A 19,101-nucleotide genomic window follows, 5' to 3' on the forward strand; every position below is an offset into this window, starting at 1 on the left:
AACGATACAGGGTGGTGGGCTTAAGTGCATCAAGAATGCCTTGGGTCTTTTGTGTCCTGCACACCACCATCACCACCACCCTCCTTACAGTTTTCCAAATGCAAAAGTAAAATGCATGAAGAGTTAAGTTGGTAACACATTTGCACTCCTGCAAACCTTATTTCTGATACTATTGAAATGAAAAGCTCCTCCTCCGCACTTCCCACTTCACGTTGGCTGGGGTCCCTGAATTCCTCTTTTGAAGATGTGGAGGGTGGGTGGGGGGTGCAAAACTAGCTTTGCCTGTTCAGACTTTTTTTCCCATGTAGGTATCTCTAAAATGATGAATCTTTAGATAGTTACAAACCAAGCCTCCATTAAATTGTGACTTCACTGTCAGTTGCTGCAGATGGTGGAAATAGTAAGCAAGCAGCATCCATGGGGCAAACAAAATTTTCAGGTTTTCAGTGTGTTAAACATTCTCTCTTTCCTCCTCTCTCTCCTCTTTTCTCTCTTTCACCCCCCCCCCCCCCCCCAAAAAAAAAATCAAATCACCATTCCACAGATGGCCTGACCACACGTTTCCAATATTTGCTTAATTTTGTTCCAGAAGTGATTATTATAAGTTGTGATCGCAATGCACCATAGGGTAATGCTGAGCTCCCACTTGAACTTTAACATGGAGCACAGCCAATGGCAGGCTATCTACTTGTCAACCACACTCAAATGTACAGGTGAAAGGTTCTAGTCTAATTTACAAATAGTGCATAGAAGTCAGATCATTTCCAAATGAATATTATTGACTTGCAATCCAGTTGTCAGCAATTTGCTTCAACAGTTTTTCAAAAGGCCACGTTTTTTTTGCAATTATTTGTCCAACTTTAGGCTGATATCTCAAGTCTGTGCTCCTGACTTCAATTTGCTTTTCACTTCCAATTGAACTTTATGGTTTAAAAATGTCTTTGGAGCTAGGATTAGCATTAAATATACAGGTGCTGGCTCAAACCGATTCTTGGCGGGGGGGAAGAGAAGAAGGTACCTTAAGTTGAATTGTGCACCCGTTAACTTTTTGTAGAGATATCTACAGACTAGTTAAATGCTATTTGAATAGCATTCTAGCTAGTTCTTCAATTGGTACAAGTTAAACTTTGTAAAACCAATCAAACTTTATGCTTAAGACCTATATTTTTAAGAGAATTGTATGGTCCCATTTCTTTTTAATTGATTTATAGGATATGTTGCTAGCAGTGCCAGCATTTATTACCCATCCCTAATTGCTCTTAATGATGAGCTGCCTTGAACCACTAATCATATGGTATAATGCAAAGAAAGAACAAAGAAAAGTACAGCACAGGGACAGGCCCTTCGGCCCTCCAAGCCTGCGCCGATCATATTGCCCGTCAACTAAAACATTTTGCACTTCCGGGGTCCGTATCCCTCTATTCCCATCCTATTCACGTATTTGTCAAGCTGCCTCTTAAACACCACTATCGTACCTGCTTCCACCACCACCTCCTCTGGCAGCAAATTCCAGACACTCACCACCCTCTGTGTATAAAAAAAACTTGCCCCGCACATCTCCTCTATAGTTTTCTCCTCTCACCTTAAATCTATGTCCCCTAGTAATTGACTCTTCCACCCTGGGGAAAAAGCTTCTGACTATCTACTCTGTCCATGCCACTCATGATTTTGTAAACTTCTATCAAGTCTCCCCTCAATCTCCGTCGCTATAGTGAGAACAATCAGTTTCTCCAACCTCTTCTCATAGCTAATAACCTCTAGACCAGGCAGCATCCTGGTAAACATCCTCTGCATGGGTGTGGAAGGTGCTTTTGAAGGAGCCGTGATGAGTTGCTGCAGTGCACCTTGTAGATGGTACACACTGCTGCCACTAGTGAAATGAATGGATGTTGAAGGTGGTGGATGGAGTGCCAGTCAAGCAGGCTGCTTTGTCCTGGATGGTGTCAAGCTTCTTGAGTGTTGTGGGAGCTGCACTCTCCCAGGCAAGTGGGGAGTATTCCACTGCTGACTTGTGCCTCGTAAATGGTGGACAGGCTTTAGGGAGTCAGGAAGTGAGTTACTCTTTACAGAATTCCCATCCTTTTGTCTGGTTCTTGTAGCCACAGTACTTATATGCCCGGTCTAGTTCAGTTTCTAGTTGATGTCAATGTCCAGTATATTGCTAGGACCTGTAGGATGTGATGAATCTAATCTGTGGAATGCTGATCCCTTTTTGAACTTCAAGTTTAATGGTCAGCAATTTAAAGGTGAGCAAAGCATTCTGTTTATAATGCCCGTGTCAAAGGAATAGAGCCTGAGCTTATCCCTGTGGAATAAGTGGTGATGCATCCTGTCCAATTAACTTTGATATTTATACATTTGAACTTGTAATTAGATCCATTGTGGAATTGTGCTAGTGTAAAACCTAGAGGGTAAAGATATTGAACTCTTGCTAGAGTACACTTCTTTTCTCTCTGTAGGTATATACTTTTAGCCCAGAGACCTTGAACTGCTGAGTCAATTAATTTGGAAAGGAATGTTTGCTGCTTTAATGTGTCCCCAAAGACATCAAGCAGATGAACAACAATTTATCATGTGACTCAATCCAATTTCTGCATTTGCAAAATTCTTGCAGTTGACATGTGGAAAAATGTCTACTTAAGTTTATATCCATAGAATTATCCAAAAGATTGTTGCACTGCACTGCTTCAGGCTGATGAGCAAGGGGATTACAGAGGGTGGATGGGAATATGGAATTGTGGTTAAAATCAGATCAGCCATTATTGAATGGTGGAGCCGGTCTACTCCTAATTTGTATACAAGTGTTTTAATGTGAAATTAAAACGTAAGTTGGATGCTACCTGAGTTTGTTTTTAAATATTTGGATCTGAATGGGAAAAGGAGTAGATTCCATATCTTCTTGAGTTGAAGAGTTGCAGTAAGTGGGATAATTAATAGTTCCATTCAGCTGGCTAATCCTACTAAAAGGCTGGTAGCATTTGCTCATGTCTTTGTGCAAAGGTGAATTATTACAATAACCCCTGTAGAGATTGCCAACTTTACAAAGAATTTGAATTTCCAGTGGCTGCCTAGAAGAATCACTTGACATTTCAAGTTGAGACTTTTACTGTAAAAAGCAACATTAGTGGTGAGTCAATCACTATCTAGTAGGCAACTACAGAAAAGAACATCCATGACCTTTTTTCTGAAAATCCCCATGCTGCGATTATACTCTATGCTGTCACTGTTTTTTTTCTTGATGTGTCTGTTTAACTTTAAACCTGCTCCTGAAGAGTTATTTTTCACACTCGATAGCCTGCTGCTACTTTTTTTTCCTTTTTACCCAGCTGGGTAACTAACCATTAGAACTGACTTTCACTGTGGGGTTACACTGGAGATTTCTTCTTTCTAGCCCAAGTTGGCCAGATGTGAGCATCTTGCACCTCAGCAAGTCTGACTTGCGGCCACTTGTGTCCTCAAGCCTGGGTGACTTGCTTGCTAGGAAGAATTCAGAGCAGGTCGCAGTGCCCCTTCATTCTTCCATTTTATTTTAAGAAACTAAGGAATCTCAAAACAAACTTACAAACTTCATATTTGTAACCAAACTCTGGAGAAAAGTGCCACAAAGTTCTGGGATGCTTGGTGCACAGGATGTGTTCTCAATAAGTTTGTGGAATGGTTAACTCTTGCATGATTGAACAGTAACAGGAATTTGGCCAACAGTTTGGTTTTGCAGTTCACCTGCAGTTCTCCCATGCATTGACTGAAAAGCTCCTATTCATAGTTTTTTTAAAAACTTAACGTCTTGACTATTGTGAGAGGATCACAATCTTGCCAATTCCTGAAAATGTTCATTTAGGTGAAGTATCTTATGGAACAAGTCTAATTTGGGAGTAAGGGGTTTCTTGATCTGACATTTCATCCTTACACACAATGTTAAACTGTAGGATTTCTAACTCTCTGCCTGACATACTCCACTTGGTCCCTGTTTTACAATGTGGGGAACAATGGCCATGATTAAGATTAAAAGCAAAAGCGACTGGTCATCAATAGTTTTTCTTCAAGGTTGGTGCCAATTCCTCTCAATTACTCTTTCTACATGATGGACAGGCTTTGGAGTCGGGAGGTGAGTTGCTCACCACAGGATTCCTAGCCTTCTGACCTGCTCTTGTAGCCATAGAGTTTATATGGCTAGTCCAGTTCAGTGTCTGGTCAATGGTAACCCCAAGGATGATGGGGGATTTGGCAATGGTAATGACATTGGTTGTCAGGGGTTATGGTTAGATTCTTTCTTGTTGGCGATGGTCATTGCTTGGCACTTGGGCTGACAAGTAACATTTGCACAAGTTTGGATATTGTCTGGGTCTTGCTGCATTTGGACCTGGACTGCTTCAGTATCTGAGGAGTCATGAATAATATGGAACATTGTGAATGTCCCCACTTCTGAACTTATGATGGAAGGAAGGTTATTGAAACTGCTGAAGATGGTTGGGCCTAGGATGCCTACCCTGAGGAACAGCATCTCTGACCACCTGGAAATGATGTCATTGCAGCCCATATTGAGAAATTTGAAAATTACTTTCCTTGATGTGATACTTCATGTGGTTTGGGTTTTTAAACTTTATAACCTGATGGAGCTTTTCCCAAGCCTTAAGAATTTTTACCAAGCAAATTTGTTCACTAAATACATTGGATTTTGAATGTCATCAGAAATTTTGTCCAACTTTTAACTAACTTTTTTAAATGTCAAGGAATTGAGGAAGAAACTGACCTTCCAAAATGACTTGAAATAAGTGGTAGAAGGATTTGTTCCCAATCACTTTGAAAATAAATATCACATTGTGTTAGGAGATGCATTACGAAATAGCAAATACAGCTGTTTTTAAAAAAACCATAACTTTATCTGCCAGGTCGTAAAAACCTTTTTTATAGAGCTAAGCAATTACAGCTATGTCCTTGGAGATAAAAGCAAAAAACTGCGGATGCTGGAAATCCAAAAAAAAATACCTAGAAAAACTCAGCAGGTCTGGCAGCATCTGCGGAGAAGAACACAGTTAACATTTCGAGTCCGTATGACTGTTCAACAGAACTAAGTAAAAATAGAAAAGTGGTGAAATGTAAGCTGGTTTTGGTGGTGGTGGTGGGACAGGTGGAGCTGGATAGAGAGCCAGTCCCTGGAGATGTTGGGTAAGTACATACCAACCACTGACTTCTTGAAGTAGTGACTTCTTGTTGAAAGACTGATGGCTTGGTGTATCAAGACAATTTGAGCATTTAAGAGTGCCTCCTGACAAGTTGAATTAAGCCAGAAATAATGGTCCTTCATGGCAGAATTTCACTAACTGACTTAAGGCAGTAAAAAATGGTGCCTGGATCTCTGGGACAAATGGCCTTTTACTTTGCTTCATTTAACTGGTGTTTTGCATTTGTGTATATATTGTAAAATGACATCCTCTGTTCCAATTATTACTCTCTTCTAATCAACATGGGTTGAGTTTGTTAAATACATGATCTATAGAAGTGATTCTGGATCTGTTCTTTTATGAAGCTGTTAGTGATTTTTTTTAAGATTGTTTGTTTGCCTGCTACTGGAAATGCAATGAAGCTTTTTCTACAGTGAGGAAAGTGACTTTTTGAACTGTATATTTTACACTATAAAATGTTGATGCATGAGCTAACTGAATTCATAACCTATTTGTAATTCGGTGCAATGAATCTCAGATCTCAAGCCCTCGGTGGAACAATAGGTAGATGGATAAAAATGCCAACTCTTGGTTTGGCATTACTGGGCTGGGTGCACACCCAACTGTTTTGCATTTAAAAATACAGCCACAACCATCCTGTTTATAGTGTGATCAAATGCAATCAGTGTTTTGATTTTGTAACTTGGTCTGACATCCAATTGTTGCTACTACACCAGAATAGACAAAATAATCTCTGCCTGAATGGAGTGGCTGAATCCCAAACCATCTAATGACCTTGCTGTTCATCTGCCAAAATTAAGGATTTTTATCCCGGCATTGCACTCCTGACAACAGTACTCTCCAGATCTGAACATTTGGCACCACAAGTTGCATGCCCACCAGTTGAAGGACTTGGCCAGATTAGTGCTCCTGTGCACTGAAATACAAGTTTAATTGAGTAAATGTCAAACTAATTTTACTGGATACCTAATAGCTTGTATTAGGACTGGAATATGTCTGGAGCTCTGCTACAATCCTGCCCAGTTGCTAATCTCTAGGCATTTGGCAGTCCTGATCTGAAACAAGCTCTAGATTTTATGAAAGGCGGAGCCTGCCCCCCCCCCCCCAAAAAAAACTGATGAGACCAGAGAACTCAATTGATTGTTTTATCATGCTTTTGAATGTGATAATGCCTGAACACAACATTTATCTTTTTTTTTTGGCCATGGCTCATAATTTTGCTCTTGCCTTGAACAGAGTTTTTAACATTAATATTGAAATGCTGCAACAGCACTGTTAATGCTGGAAGAGCAGTGGGATGTACTGCTGGAATATTGCATTTGTAGAATTTCATTCTTGTAGGTCAGTTTTGTGATTTGGTGGGTCTTGTGTTGCTCATGGTAAGTTAAGTTTGCCTACTGATCAGCCTTAATCTAAACACAAATGCAAGAGCTGAGGGTGTGTTCCTTTTGCATCAAGGTAAGTAGGGCACCCAAGGAGCCCCAGTAAAACAAGTCAGTGGATGTTGTATCTGACAAGTGGTCATGATTAAGTCATTTGCAGGATATCCCAAAAACCTTTTTTTGGTTGCTTAATGAATGGCTTTCCCTCTTTGTATTAGCAAAGAGTGAGACTGTTTACTTTTGTGTTCATCTCCATCCATAATCATCCTCCCTAATAAAGCAGCTTGAACCATTTGAACCTGGATAACACCCAGTTGACAGCTCGCAGCTAAGTACAATTCTAAAAGATCTGCGATCTTTCCTGACCACCTTGATGTCATTGCCATAACCCAGTTTTGGTATCTGGGCTAATAAAATTCTGGAAAAACTCCTGCCTGACAGCATCTGTGGGAAGAGAAATCGAGTTAATGTTTCTAGTCCGTATGACTCTTCAGAGAAGAGACACAGACTCGAATGTTAACTCGTCACTCTCCACAGATGCTGTCAGTCCTGAGTTTTTCCAACATTTTTTTAATTTCAGATTTCCAGCATCTGCCATATTTTGCTTTTGTTTTGGTACCTGGGGACCTGGTTGATAGGACTGGAAAAGTAACACTGGTTATAATGGCTTGCTTCAAAAGCATCTCAGCCCTGTGATTCCTATCACACAGAAGGATAAGAACATTAATACCATGTGTTTATTCCTCTTTGAATCTTGCCCCATGCTGTTCCTTTTTAACACTTAAGCTCTTGCAATACCCTATTTGGTGCTGTTAGCCCAAGTGCAGTAACTTTAGGAGAATATCTCCCACCTCCAGCTAACCAGGATAAAACTAAATGGCACTTCCAGCATCAGTCAATTAACAAATTTGAAAGGGGTGGGTGAAGGTTTGGTGCTGGCTTCAAAGGGTGCGCAGATTTAAATGAAGTTCAGTATCCCCTCCGATGACAAAGTTCCTGTTTGTGCTACACATGGAAGATGGTTCATCTTGCTTCCTTTTTACACAACAATGTAACTTGGATGTGCAGTAAGGGTTCTGTCCTCTATTTATGTAAAATAAGACTTAAGGTGCTGCTTTCTAAAGTGTTCTAGTAGACTTGATGTGCCTAATGGACAATAATTAAATCCATCTTGACTAGCTTATTCTGAATCTCTTCCCAAACTTGTCCTCAAGCACTTCATTAGAGCATTATCAAAAAAGTTTGGCACTGAATCTCCCGGACAGGCAATCAAAAACTTTGGGCAGAGGTAAGTTTAAGGAAAATTGAGTGGAGAGGTTAAAGGAGGGAATTCAAAAGCTTGGGGCCTAGGCAGCCAAAAGGCACATCCACCAATGGTGTTACAATGAAAATCTGATGCGCAGGAGACTAGAATTGGAGGATTGCAAGGACTTCAATCCACTCTACCAGGCAGATGGGGCCTTAATTTAACCTTAGAATACACCTCCATCAATGCAACATGGTGTCATAACATGTCTGCCTAGATTTATATAAAAATCCTAAAGACAACTTCTGATTTGGATGAGATTGCTAAGTCAAGCTGAGAGTGAAGGATGGACAAAGCTTGGAAAACTGACATGTTCCAATGGCCTAGATTTGACTTTACATGGCCTAGCATTTGTGACCTGTGACAAAACAGGGGCACTCATTGATCTGTTTCACTGATCTCTGGCAAGAAATTTAACACTCACAACTGATTCCCAGCATGGAACTGTGATATGTTATCAAGCTGTTTAATCAACCACATTGAAGAATTCTCTGACAGTCAACCAGAAAACAAAGTAATAAAATTAAATCAATTTGTAATATTACAAAGTAAAATAACAATTGGGACCTTCGCATGGGGTAAAGTAGGAATTCCAATGTTAAACTTAATTAGAATAATTTTAAAAATGTTTTGAAACTCCTGTCAAAACACTCCATTATGATAATTACAACTTTTTTTTTCAAAGCCTGATCTATTCATCAATAGCTATTACTCATTTCAACATTTGTTTAAAAAAAACCCCAGTTATGCCTGACTGAGGTGGAAGTTTTTTAATAGGGTTTCTAGCGACAATGAGAGCAAAAAGGGATAGTCTTGCCAAATTAACTTGTATTCACAACTGAGAGAGCGTGCACAGCGCAGGCTGTAATAGACTGCAATGTTAATCTGCCCATGTGCTAAATCCCTGAAGTGGTCCATTTTAGAGGCCTAGTGACAGTGAAAGCTGACAGTTTTTCCTCTGTACTCCACACATGCCTCCTCTCCTTTCTCCTCTTTATCTCTCTCTCTCTCTCTCTCTCCCCCCACCCCACCCCCACCCCAACATGCATGCCATCCATGTCCTATGTATTTAAAAACGTAAAGGATTTATATGTACAGAAGATTGCAGAACATGTTCAGCTGCTTTGCTGTTGGTAGCTTTTAAGTTTTTGTTCTTGCTAAATCCCTGTGCCAAATTGTTTGGCTGAAATAAATTTTCTCTTCTAACAAGTGCGAGAGACTAGCAATATTCTGATTTTGGAGTGACTGGTAAATGTTTTTTGCCTCCAGGTGACTGGAAAAGTTTTCTCATCATCCATGATTGCAGTCATAATTTTTTTAGGGAGAAAGGGACTTGTGTGGAAGCAATTAGATTTGCAGGGTCATTGTTCTCTATGCCTGGAGCTTTTTTTCTATAAATGGTGTAATGAACTTTCTACAGTACTCCGTGTGCTATGTCGTCAAACTCAACAGTTGCTGCAAATTACATTTGCTTTATGGTGTGTGCGCCAAAGAGGAACCAGTCAATGTTCCTTCATGTAGGGGATTTGAACAGGGTTTCTGACATTGATGTGCTAATATACCCAGTGATACTGTGTGTGGTTATATGGTGGTTAAATTACTGGTTTGGTAACCGAGGTCTAGGTAGCTAATCCTGTGATTCACTCACTCAATTTTACCATGGCACTTTTTAAGATATTGAAATCAGATTTCTTAATCTGAAGTTGTTGGATTTTGTTGTTTTTCCAAAAATACAGCTAGTTCAAAGAAAACCTGTTATGCTTGCTTGACCCAGCCTACATTTGACTTGACTCAAGTTCCACACCAAGCATGGTTGACACTTAAACAATTGATGCCTTGCCCAAGCTACTTGTTTGCATCAAACCACCAGCATCTTGGTAACTAGAGATGGGCAATAAATGCCAGTCTTGCCAGTGACTCCTATATCCCAATTGAATTTTAAGTCCAACTAGTAAGGTGGAAAAAGGCACTTTTATTGATCAAGTACTTCATGAAATAGTGATCTTAATAAAAACTGTGACTTTAATCATATTAAGTGCAAGTTTGGTTTCCCTACAAGTTTATTAAATGTTTCATTTTTCAGACAGCAAAGCCATTGTGGATGGGAATCTGAAACTCATTCTAGGACTCATATGGACTTTGATTCTTCACTACTCGATTTCCATGCCTGTTTGGGATGATGAAGGAGCTGATGACACTAAAAACCAGACACCCAAACAGAGACTATTGGGATGGATTCAGAATAAGCTGCCTGATTTACCAATCACCAACTTCAGCAATGATTGGAAAGATGGAAAAGCCTTGGGTGCTCTGGTTGATAGCTGTGCTCCAGGTAAGAATCATTTTAAGCACAAACTATGTTGGTGCAGATTGGAATATTGAAACCTGCTTTTTAAGCACCACCTTTTTTCTTTATGCCATTCCCCAATTGTGGACAGAATGAACTGATGACTTGTTCCTGGCATTTGGCAATTCAGTTTAAAACTGCATATTCTTCCTGCCCACCCGCACACCATGCTTCATTTAAGGTGGAGTGTCCTTTAATTCTAGTTCTTATCTGTTTGCTAATGTGGCAGTCAAAAATCTGTGTGTATTCCAATGTAGCAATGGAGGATCTGATATGGTAAAGGGCTGATCAGTCTGTTTTCTAAATGGATATGTTTTGCTTATGCACTACCTGGTGAGATGAAGCACATCTGTCCTCTGCTTGGATTTTGTACCTGCTTTTTGTAATTTGGGTGTTACTGAGGGATTGACCGCTTACAAGATTTTTTTTAATTACTGTTGACTGGGTGGGAGGAGAGGTGAAGAAAAGATGAATTCTTAATTGGTTAGTCCAAGGGATGTGCTATCAAGATTCTTAGCTTGCCAGCCACATTGTACAGTTCATTTACAGTTTTATTTTAATTCATTCTTACAGTAGGTAATTGCCAAGTTTTTATACTAAGTGCACTGGTGCAAGATTCTATATACCTTTTTATGATCTTGGACCATACCCCCAAGGTTTTGGTAAGACCTGGTTAGTGACCAATTATGTTTGTCTAAAGTAGACAGATTGAGATTTGGGACACCTAAGAATAAAGCCCCAAGATTCCATTTTTTTTTTTTTGAACAAACAAAAATAAATTTTTAGTATACAAGGTCAAAGAAAACAATTTACAATATCTATCTTATCAACATTCAGGGTTAATGTGAGGTACATGTGAATGAACAGACAAACTGTGGTCAAACGCACCACATGCACGATTAAATGGCAGATATCACCAAGACAGATTTCTCAGTCTATCCAGATGTCAGTAAACAGTCAACCAATCTTGTTGAAGCTCTATCTCTCTCGGGATTCCAATCTTCGCCTTCAAAGATCCTGCCTTGGAATGCTGAGTCGCTCCAACTTGGACAGTTCCAATGATGGCCCACCTTGCAGGATTTCAATCTTGCTGCCTGGGACTCCATTCCCCTGGATTCCTGAGTATGCACTCTAACACCAATTCATATACGACTTCAGCTCTTTGGCTGTGCTGAGCAGAATACTTCTGTTCCAAAGGGTTACCTTCACCCTAATGACCAGCAGCATGGAGTTATCAATTTTCAACCTTGAATCTCCAGGGCTTCTCCCCAAGCCCTCTTCACTAAAATCTGCCAACCGCAGCCCTATTTCTGCTTCGATCTTTCTCCTTACCTTCATGGGGTCCTCTCTCTGTCCCCTGCCTGGGGCTCTTCTCTATAATGCCCTGTTTCTGGGTCATATGACCTGTTTTTTTTTTTTTGTGCACTGTTTCTGTGCAGGTGCACTAGGTCCATCCTTGGCCTGAAGAACAATGTTGAATTGCTCTTGCACAGCCCACTCCCTGGTCCACACGTGTGGAAACTGAGGACTGTGTCTGAGTTCCCAGCCACTTCTCCGAGGTAAGTCTGGCTTTCGTAATGAGCTGAGCACAGGGATGTGGGGGGAATATCACTGCTCTTAAGCTGCATTTTAACATAAAATAATTCTCTGTTCAGGTTTGTGCCCTGACTGGGAGATCTGGGATGCAGCCAAACCAGTAGATAATGCACGTGAAGCTATGCAGCAAGCAGATGACTGGCTTGGAGTTCCACAGGTAATATCTGAAAGTCCTAACCTATATACAACCAGTGCAATGATTTGAGGGCTGTATTTTGAATTATACATGTGCAATTTCCCAATAGCTAAAGCTCAAGTTGGGAGGGGTGGGGGATATTTCTTCCAGAACTAGGGTGTGTTCAGGCAGACAAAAGGCCCTTGCATCACGTTTTCACAATGCTGTTTAACATGAAATGAAGGTGAGGTACTTGCAGTGAATAGTTCCTGTGTTTAAATTTGCAAACTCAGTATCTCAAACTTAATTTGCCTCAAGTTATACTTTATTGAAATAATTCTTTAATTATACTGAAAATGTTAACTGCCTAGTTTTGTATTTTGAAACAATTTTCCTGTGTTTCATCTGTCAACTTACTATTTAGCAATTTTAGCTATGAAAAATGGGGCTTGTTACTACTCTTGGGTTCAACCAGGGCCCTTTTTTTTCTGTGGTCCTTGACAAAGTTGCCATTTGGTTAATATTGTAAGCAGTTCTGGTTGCTTCATTGTAAAGGGGTTGCTTGCATGTTAGCTACTTGTATAGAGATCCTGAATGTGGGCTAACAATATTTTCGGGTTTTCATTTGGCTAAACTCTATAAAATGGGCACTGATGTTTACTTCAGGAATTAAATGGTGCTGATTTTTCACAGCCATGCACCATTCATATTTTCTGAAACCAATTTTAAAAACTCTTAATACTGTGGCATAGGTGGAATATTTTGATTTAATACTCCCTGTTGCCATGATGGTTTTCATTTTGTATTTACTAAGGGTGCAACAATACTTGTTTCTGTCATATAAATCTCAACTGCATTTCTTACCTATTGGGACAAAGAATCTTGTAATTAAACTGACTAATTGAGATGACAGTGGAAAAGCTGCTTTCAAAAAATGGAAAATCACACCTCATCAAACATTCAGGCTAAATTTAGATGGGTAAATTACAAAAATAACCACAAGTATAGCATTTGAAGCTATATTAATTTAAGTTATTGCAAAAAAGCTCAAAGATCCTTGGCAGATAATAATTGGCCCAGTTAAGGTCAAAAAAATAACAAGAATCTCTATGTATCCCCCATAGGCTTAAAAGACCATCTAAGCAGACAGACAATGGGATTGCTCTTGAGTTATAGTTCTGCATGATATTTAAGACTCTATCATATTTGAAGACCAAAGGAACCCCACTATTTCCATTGCCCCAGTGCTAAAGTTATGGACATCAAAACTTGCAATCATCTTTGACTCCTGTCTCACACTATACCCTCACCACTGATCCATTCCCCTCCTCAACAATTATCTCTAGCTGAATTGGTCTCTTTGCAACTTCGTCCTATTTGAGCCTGACTAAAACTCGCAACCCCCAGAACCTCTCCCATTATTAAGACCGCCAACTTCCATCTCCTAATATTACCTGACTCTGCCCTTCCTCAGCCCGTGTATTGCTGACAACCTCATCCTTTCTGTCAGTATCTAGACTTCACTCTTCCAATGCTGCCCTGTACAACCTTGTATCCTCCTTCATAAAGCTTAAATGAGACTGCCCTTATCTCTATGCCATACCAAATTCTGCTCATCCATCACCCTTGTTTTTGTTGATGACTTGATGACTCCTGCTTTGGCTTGAGTAAAGTTTCCATATAAAAATAAGATGTTCATTTGATTTGTAGTATAATGATGCTGCAACTTCTGAGTTGTGTTGGGGCTGATCTAGAATGACATGGCTAGCCCCAGTACTTCTGGCTTGGCATGTTGTGTACCTAGCTGGTGTTGCATTCCACTGGACTTTGGTGATGGGGTGGTCTTCCAAAGCTGTCCAAGAGCAGTCAGCAGAACTCAAACTTGTAGGAGGTTAAGTGACTGAATTGATTAAAGCAATGGAACAGTACTGAAGCAGTGCTGGTTGGTTCAGAAAATAGCTTTTCTTGGTAAGAAGCCCTTTCAATATTCGAGCTGTAATAGTACTTTAAACACTGCTAATCTAGATTTTTTTTCTCATGTAAATATTAATTATAATGACAGTGGTAGCTTAGAGCCTTATTCAAAAGTTATAATGGAATTTAGATGTTAGGAAAATCCTGATTTTGATTTTAATATATTCGTTGTGTGATATCTCTCTTCCAGGTGATTGCCCCAGAGGAAATCATACACCAAAATGTTGATGAACAATCAGTGATGACTTATCTGTCACAGTTCCCCAAAGCCAAACTTAAACCTGGAGCCCCCTTGAAACCCAAGTTGAATCCCAAGAAAGCAAGGGCTTATGGCCCAGGTAGGTCTAAGTATTTATATTTGAGAGCTTAGACCAGCTGAAATTTGAAGTATCTTGCCACCTGTATCTTGTATCTTTGGTCTGCAGAGTCTAAACCCCTTTCTCAGGTAATGCTAGCAAATTACCTGGGTCAGATAAGTTCCAGATTTGCATTGCTTATTGAAATAACTCAGGTGAACTTTTATAGTTTTTTAAAAATCATTCTCTTCTAGGAATTGAGCCTGTGGGTAATGTTGTGATGCATCCTGCTACATTCACTGTTGAAACAATCAGTGCTGGGCAAGGTGAGGTGATGGTCTTTGTGGATGATCCAGAGAATCACCGAGAGGAGGTAATTTCTTAATGCCATTAAAATTACATATGTTACAAATGTTACATTTGGCAGAAAGCAAAATTATTGTACAAGACATTTCCAATTATTAGTGAGTTAATTGGTGAAAACTGAATGTTATCTTAAAACAGAAATGGCTGTCCCACATGGGGATATCAACCAGCAGCTTAACGGTATTTAACATTCTCATCTATGGATGCTTGGGTTAAGTGAATACAGTAACAGGCTAATGAACATTTGGCAGCTCAGTCTCTGGATTATGAATGCAAATAATGATCTCAAAATAAAATCTGTTGGGTTCGGAATTAAGGTAAACGAGTCCTGCTGAGTTTACTCTCTGCTCTCAATTTAAGAGGTTTAGTCAAAGCTAATTTCAAAGGAGCATGTCAGATTTTTTTTTTAAAAGATACTGCTGGTAAGATTTTTAATAAAATTCCCAGGTATAATTGTAGCCATAATAATTTACTAAATTGATTTACTCAACATTTTATTATTAAATGGTGCCAACAGATTATAGCAATGTGTTTCATAGTAATTGACATGCTATACAGATTTGATGAACAATTGCTAAATCTTTTTTCACTTGAGCAACAATGTTACATCATTGTAAATTATGCTAAGATAACTGAGTAATACTACAAGCCTGAAGTTCAAGCCCTACTTGATAGTTGTGGAATCTTCAATGCAGTACTAAGGAAGTACTCTTAAGGTGCCTTGGTGTTTAAACCAAGGTCCTGTTACCCCACTTCAGATGGATGTAAATAATGCCATAGCACTATTCAGAGCAAGGGGCTTTCTCAGTGGCATGGCCAATGTTATATTTAACCAATAAACACCTCTAAATGGCCAGAACTTTTTTTTATCTCATTGTTTTAATGCAAGGAACTGATTTCCTCCTTGAAGGTAATTCAATTAGCTTTAGGGGTGTTCTCCAGTCTTAAATTGCAGCTATGCATAAATTAAATTGGTTTGTTCCTTCCCATCTCCCCTTGGCCTACTGAATCTGAAATGCATTTCTGAAATAAAAATCAGTGGTTGTATTTTAGAGAATTCATTGCAGAGGTTTTAATGTTCTTAATTCTTACTAGGCAAAGGTGACCAATAACAATGACAAGAACAAGACTTACTCTGTGGTTTATGTACCAAAGGTTGTGGGATGTCATAAGGTGAGTACATGATGTTTTCATGTCACTGCAGCTTTTGTTCCTAGCCTTTTTGTAATATGTTAGTGCAGGAATGTTACCTGTAACAAAAAATGTTCTGAGGTATTAGGCCATTCTATTTGCACTCTATAAATTCCACTTTGAAATGTTAATCACAAGTTTGGTGTTTCCCTGTATAACCTATCTTTCTATCCCCTTTTAAGTGCTGAGGCACTTCCTTGGTTTTTCCCTGTAGAAGTTTTGATTTATGTATTAATGGCCTAAGGAGCTGGAGCTCCAGTGCTGTCTAGTACAGCAACATCCATAGCATAACCTTTTTAGTTTTTGTTCAAATCTATGCTGGTTGTTTGTATCCCTTAGGAGTGCAGGTGGAGTGTGGGAGATTTTTAAGTGTGCCACATATGTGCTTTAAAGAAGTTATTAAAACTAGTACAAAATGAAATGACACCATTTGCTAGTTCAAGCCCTTGTATTGTTGCCACTGGAAATTTATTTCCATAATGACTGACATGGCACCTGGTTGAGTCATATTGACATGTAATGGTATCTCTCCAGGTAACAGTTTTGTTTGCTGGACAGCACATATCTAAGAGTCCTTTTGAAGTCAACATTGACAAGGCCCAAGGTGATGCCAGTAAAGTGACTGCAAGAGGACCTGGTTTGGAATCGGCAGGAAACATTGCCAATAAGCCAACCTACTTTGATATTTATACAGCAGGTATACTTTGAAGTCTGGGTGGGTAAAGGAGGAAAGAACAAGTGTCGTTTTTATAAATTGCTCTTCAAAATACTATGGTGTATTGTTGTGAAAGTGCACTTTACCCTGAGGAATGTGAAGTAATCACATGGATATGGAAGACTACCTTTCGCAATTAAGGTGGCCCAGAGATTTTGAATGTTCTAGCTACCTATTGGAATTATCAATTTTTAATGTAAGTTAAAGCACTCTTCTTTAACGTTTTAATAATTCTACGGAGAGCTTTCTATAGAAGGTTGGCTAGCACTACAACTTTGGGGGCAAATGTATTTTGCGGCATGCTGAAACCAGTATTTCTAATATTTATATTTTGAGTTGTTAGTATTTGGCATGGGTTTTAACTTTCCTTGCATTGAACTTTTTGATTTATAGCTAAGAACTGCATGCTAAGATGCAGTTTAATCAGAATGCCTGCTTGAGGGTTTTGAAATAACAGCTGAAAGAATTAAGTACAGCAAGTTTACAGAATGAAAGCTCTTGCAATATAAATAACAAGCCCTTCTGCATTTCTCTTAAAGGTGCTGGAGTTGGCAAAATTGCAGTGGTGATAGTGGACCCTCAGGGTAATACCAACACTGAATTAACGATTGAAGATAAGGGGAACAATAATTATCGGTGCAGTTACAGACCTGTGCAAGCAGGGCACCACACAATCCAAATTGCATTTGCTGAATCACCAATACCTAAGAGTCCATACTCTGTCACTGTAGGTGAAGGTGGGTAACGTGTTTACTGACTTCTTTCTCTTGCTGTGAGTATCTTGACCAGGCGAATTTAAGGGCACATGTGCTAATTAAATTCCTCATGATGATCTTGAGGGTTTTAAACCAAGATTAATATTTTTCTTTGAAAGACTTCTTCCCGTTTTGTTTCCAATGAGTACTTGAAGACATATTACAACCAACAAATGTCTTTTCATACTTCTGCTGAAGTATGAAAGATAAAGGGAAGGGAGGAGGCAATGAAATCCCACTGCAACAACTAGAAATTTTAAATGTTAATTAAATCTGGAATTATAAAGCTAGCATCAGTTATTGTGACCAGAAAACTACTGGATTTTTTTTTTAAAAAAAACCATCTGATTCACTAATGCCCTTTTTGGGAAAGAAATGTCATCCCTGCCTGCTCCAGCTCCAGACCCACAGCAATGTGGTTGAATCTCTCAATGCCCTCTGAAATGGCCAAGCAAGTCACTCCCTTCTATAGGAATAGACAAATACTGGCCTTGCCAGTGAAGCCCAAATCCTGTGAATGAATAGAAAAACTAACTTCCATTTTTATTGCAGGGTTGAGATTAGTTTTGATTGCCTTAGATATTTAATGGCAATATGAAGTCTATTACTTCAGGTTTTGATCTGCTTATCTAGGTCCACAAGTTACAAAATTAAAATGTTAATGTTTAGTTTTTGTAGGAGCTCACTCAGTTCAGTATCTACTCAACGCAGGCCCTTTTTGTCTACAAAATACCTTTTTTGGGACCAAGTTCTATTTCTGAACATATTCCTCCTTGAATTGACATTGAGAGGAGGATAGCAAGAAACTAAAGGATGTATTTGTTTCATTTTCACTTGTTTTATTGCTACAGTTTTTTTGGGTGTGGGCTAATCTGGAGTGTATGTAAACAATTACTGAGCAAATATTAGAAATTCAGTTGTTACATTTCAAGCTGGTTAATTTGATAGTGTACAGTAAAAACTTGCAACATTTTTTAAAATTCAAGGTTTTGCTTTGGTTTCCAAGTTTCATTTATTTCGGTGCAAAATGTATTGGATCTATTACAAACAGAATTGGTCAAAATTTTTTCCCCCCTCAAGAAAAACATTTGGCAAGAATGAAGTGTTAATGGAGCCTTGTGTTCCCTGTAATGCTAACCTGATCAGAAGTCTACTTTGGTTGGTAGCCATCTTTTGCATTTGCAGTGACTTGTAACTGAGGGTCTATGGGGTTATTTTTAATCCTCATATCGTGTTAATTGTCAGTTTTTAAACTTCCTGTCTTCAGTTTCAGTAAACTAAAGTGCCATTTATCTCCATTGGGACTGTTCACTTTATTCTCTGCTGCCTTGTTCCACTTTGCCCCCTGAGAACTTTTGATTGCCAGATGAGGTATAAACTTCAGGGTGTTTTTTAAATTTTTGTTCCAGCTTGTAACCCCAATGCTTGTCGTGCTACTGGACGTGGCCTACAACCTAAAGGACTGAGAATTCGCCAAGTTGCTGACTTTAAAGTTTATACTAAAGGAGCTGGAAGTGGTGACCTGAAAGTGATGGTAAAGGGACCAAGTAAGTTTTACCAGAATGAGTAAGTGACGTGATCAACTTTTCCCCTCCTTTCTCCAAGGTTTAAATTAAGTATTAACTGTAGGGTTAAAAACTAGCATTCAAGATACAGGCCTAGGCTTCTGGCTGCTTGCCTTGTCTCAATGTAACTTTGTGATAGCATTTTGAAGTGTTCATGGTCACCTTTTTACACTCAAGTCTGTGTAATTCTGTCACATTCCTGATACTTGCTACACGAGTGCAAAATCTAGTATCTTGTCAGTTGGCTCCAAAAGAGCTCAGTGCTGTCGAGATTGGTATTCTTGTTGGACTTATGGACATTGTATTCTGT

General features: G+C 39.2%; 1 protein-coding gene across 1 annotated transcript in view; it reads left to right on the forward strand.

Moving 5' to 3' along the window:
- Window positions 1-19,101, forward strand: part of LOC121279634 (filamin-B) — a 175,024-nt gene that overhangs the window by 84,223 nt on the left and 71,700 nt on the right. The window contains exons 3-10 of the mRNA XM_041190826.1: window positions 9,955-10,203; window positions 11,874-11,971; window positions 14,094-14,241; window positions 14,454-14,572; window positions 15,661-15,738; window positions 16,291-16,453; window positions 17,011-17,208; window positions 18,636-18,773. Coding sequence (XP_041046760.1) covers window positions 9,955-10,203; window positions 11,874-11,971; window positions 14,094-14,241; window positions 14,454-14,572; window positions 15,661-15,738; window positions 16,291-16,453; window positions 17,011-17,208; window positions 18,636-18,773 — 1,191 coding nt within the window. The remainder of the gene's footprint in view (window positions 1-9,954; window positions 10,204-11,873; window positions 11,972-14,093; window positions 14,242-14,453; window positions 14,573-15,660; window positions 15,739-16,290; window positions 16,454-17,010; window positions 17,209-18,635; window positions 18,774-19,101) is intronic.

The sequence above is a fragment of the Carcharodon carcharias genome, chromosome 7, assembly GCF_017639515.1.
Source record: "Carcharodon carcharias isolate sCarCar2 chromosome 7, sCarCar2.pri, whole genome shotgun sequence".
In the NCBI taxonomy this organism is placed as follows: Eukaryota; Metazoa; Chordata; class Chondrichthyes; order Lamniformes; family Lamnidae; genus Carcharodon; species Carcharodon carcharias.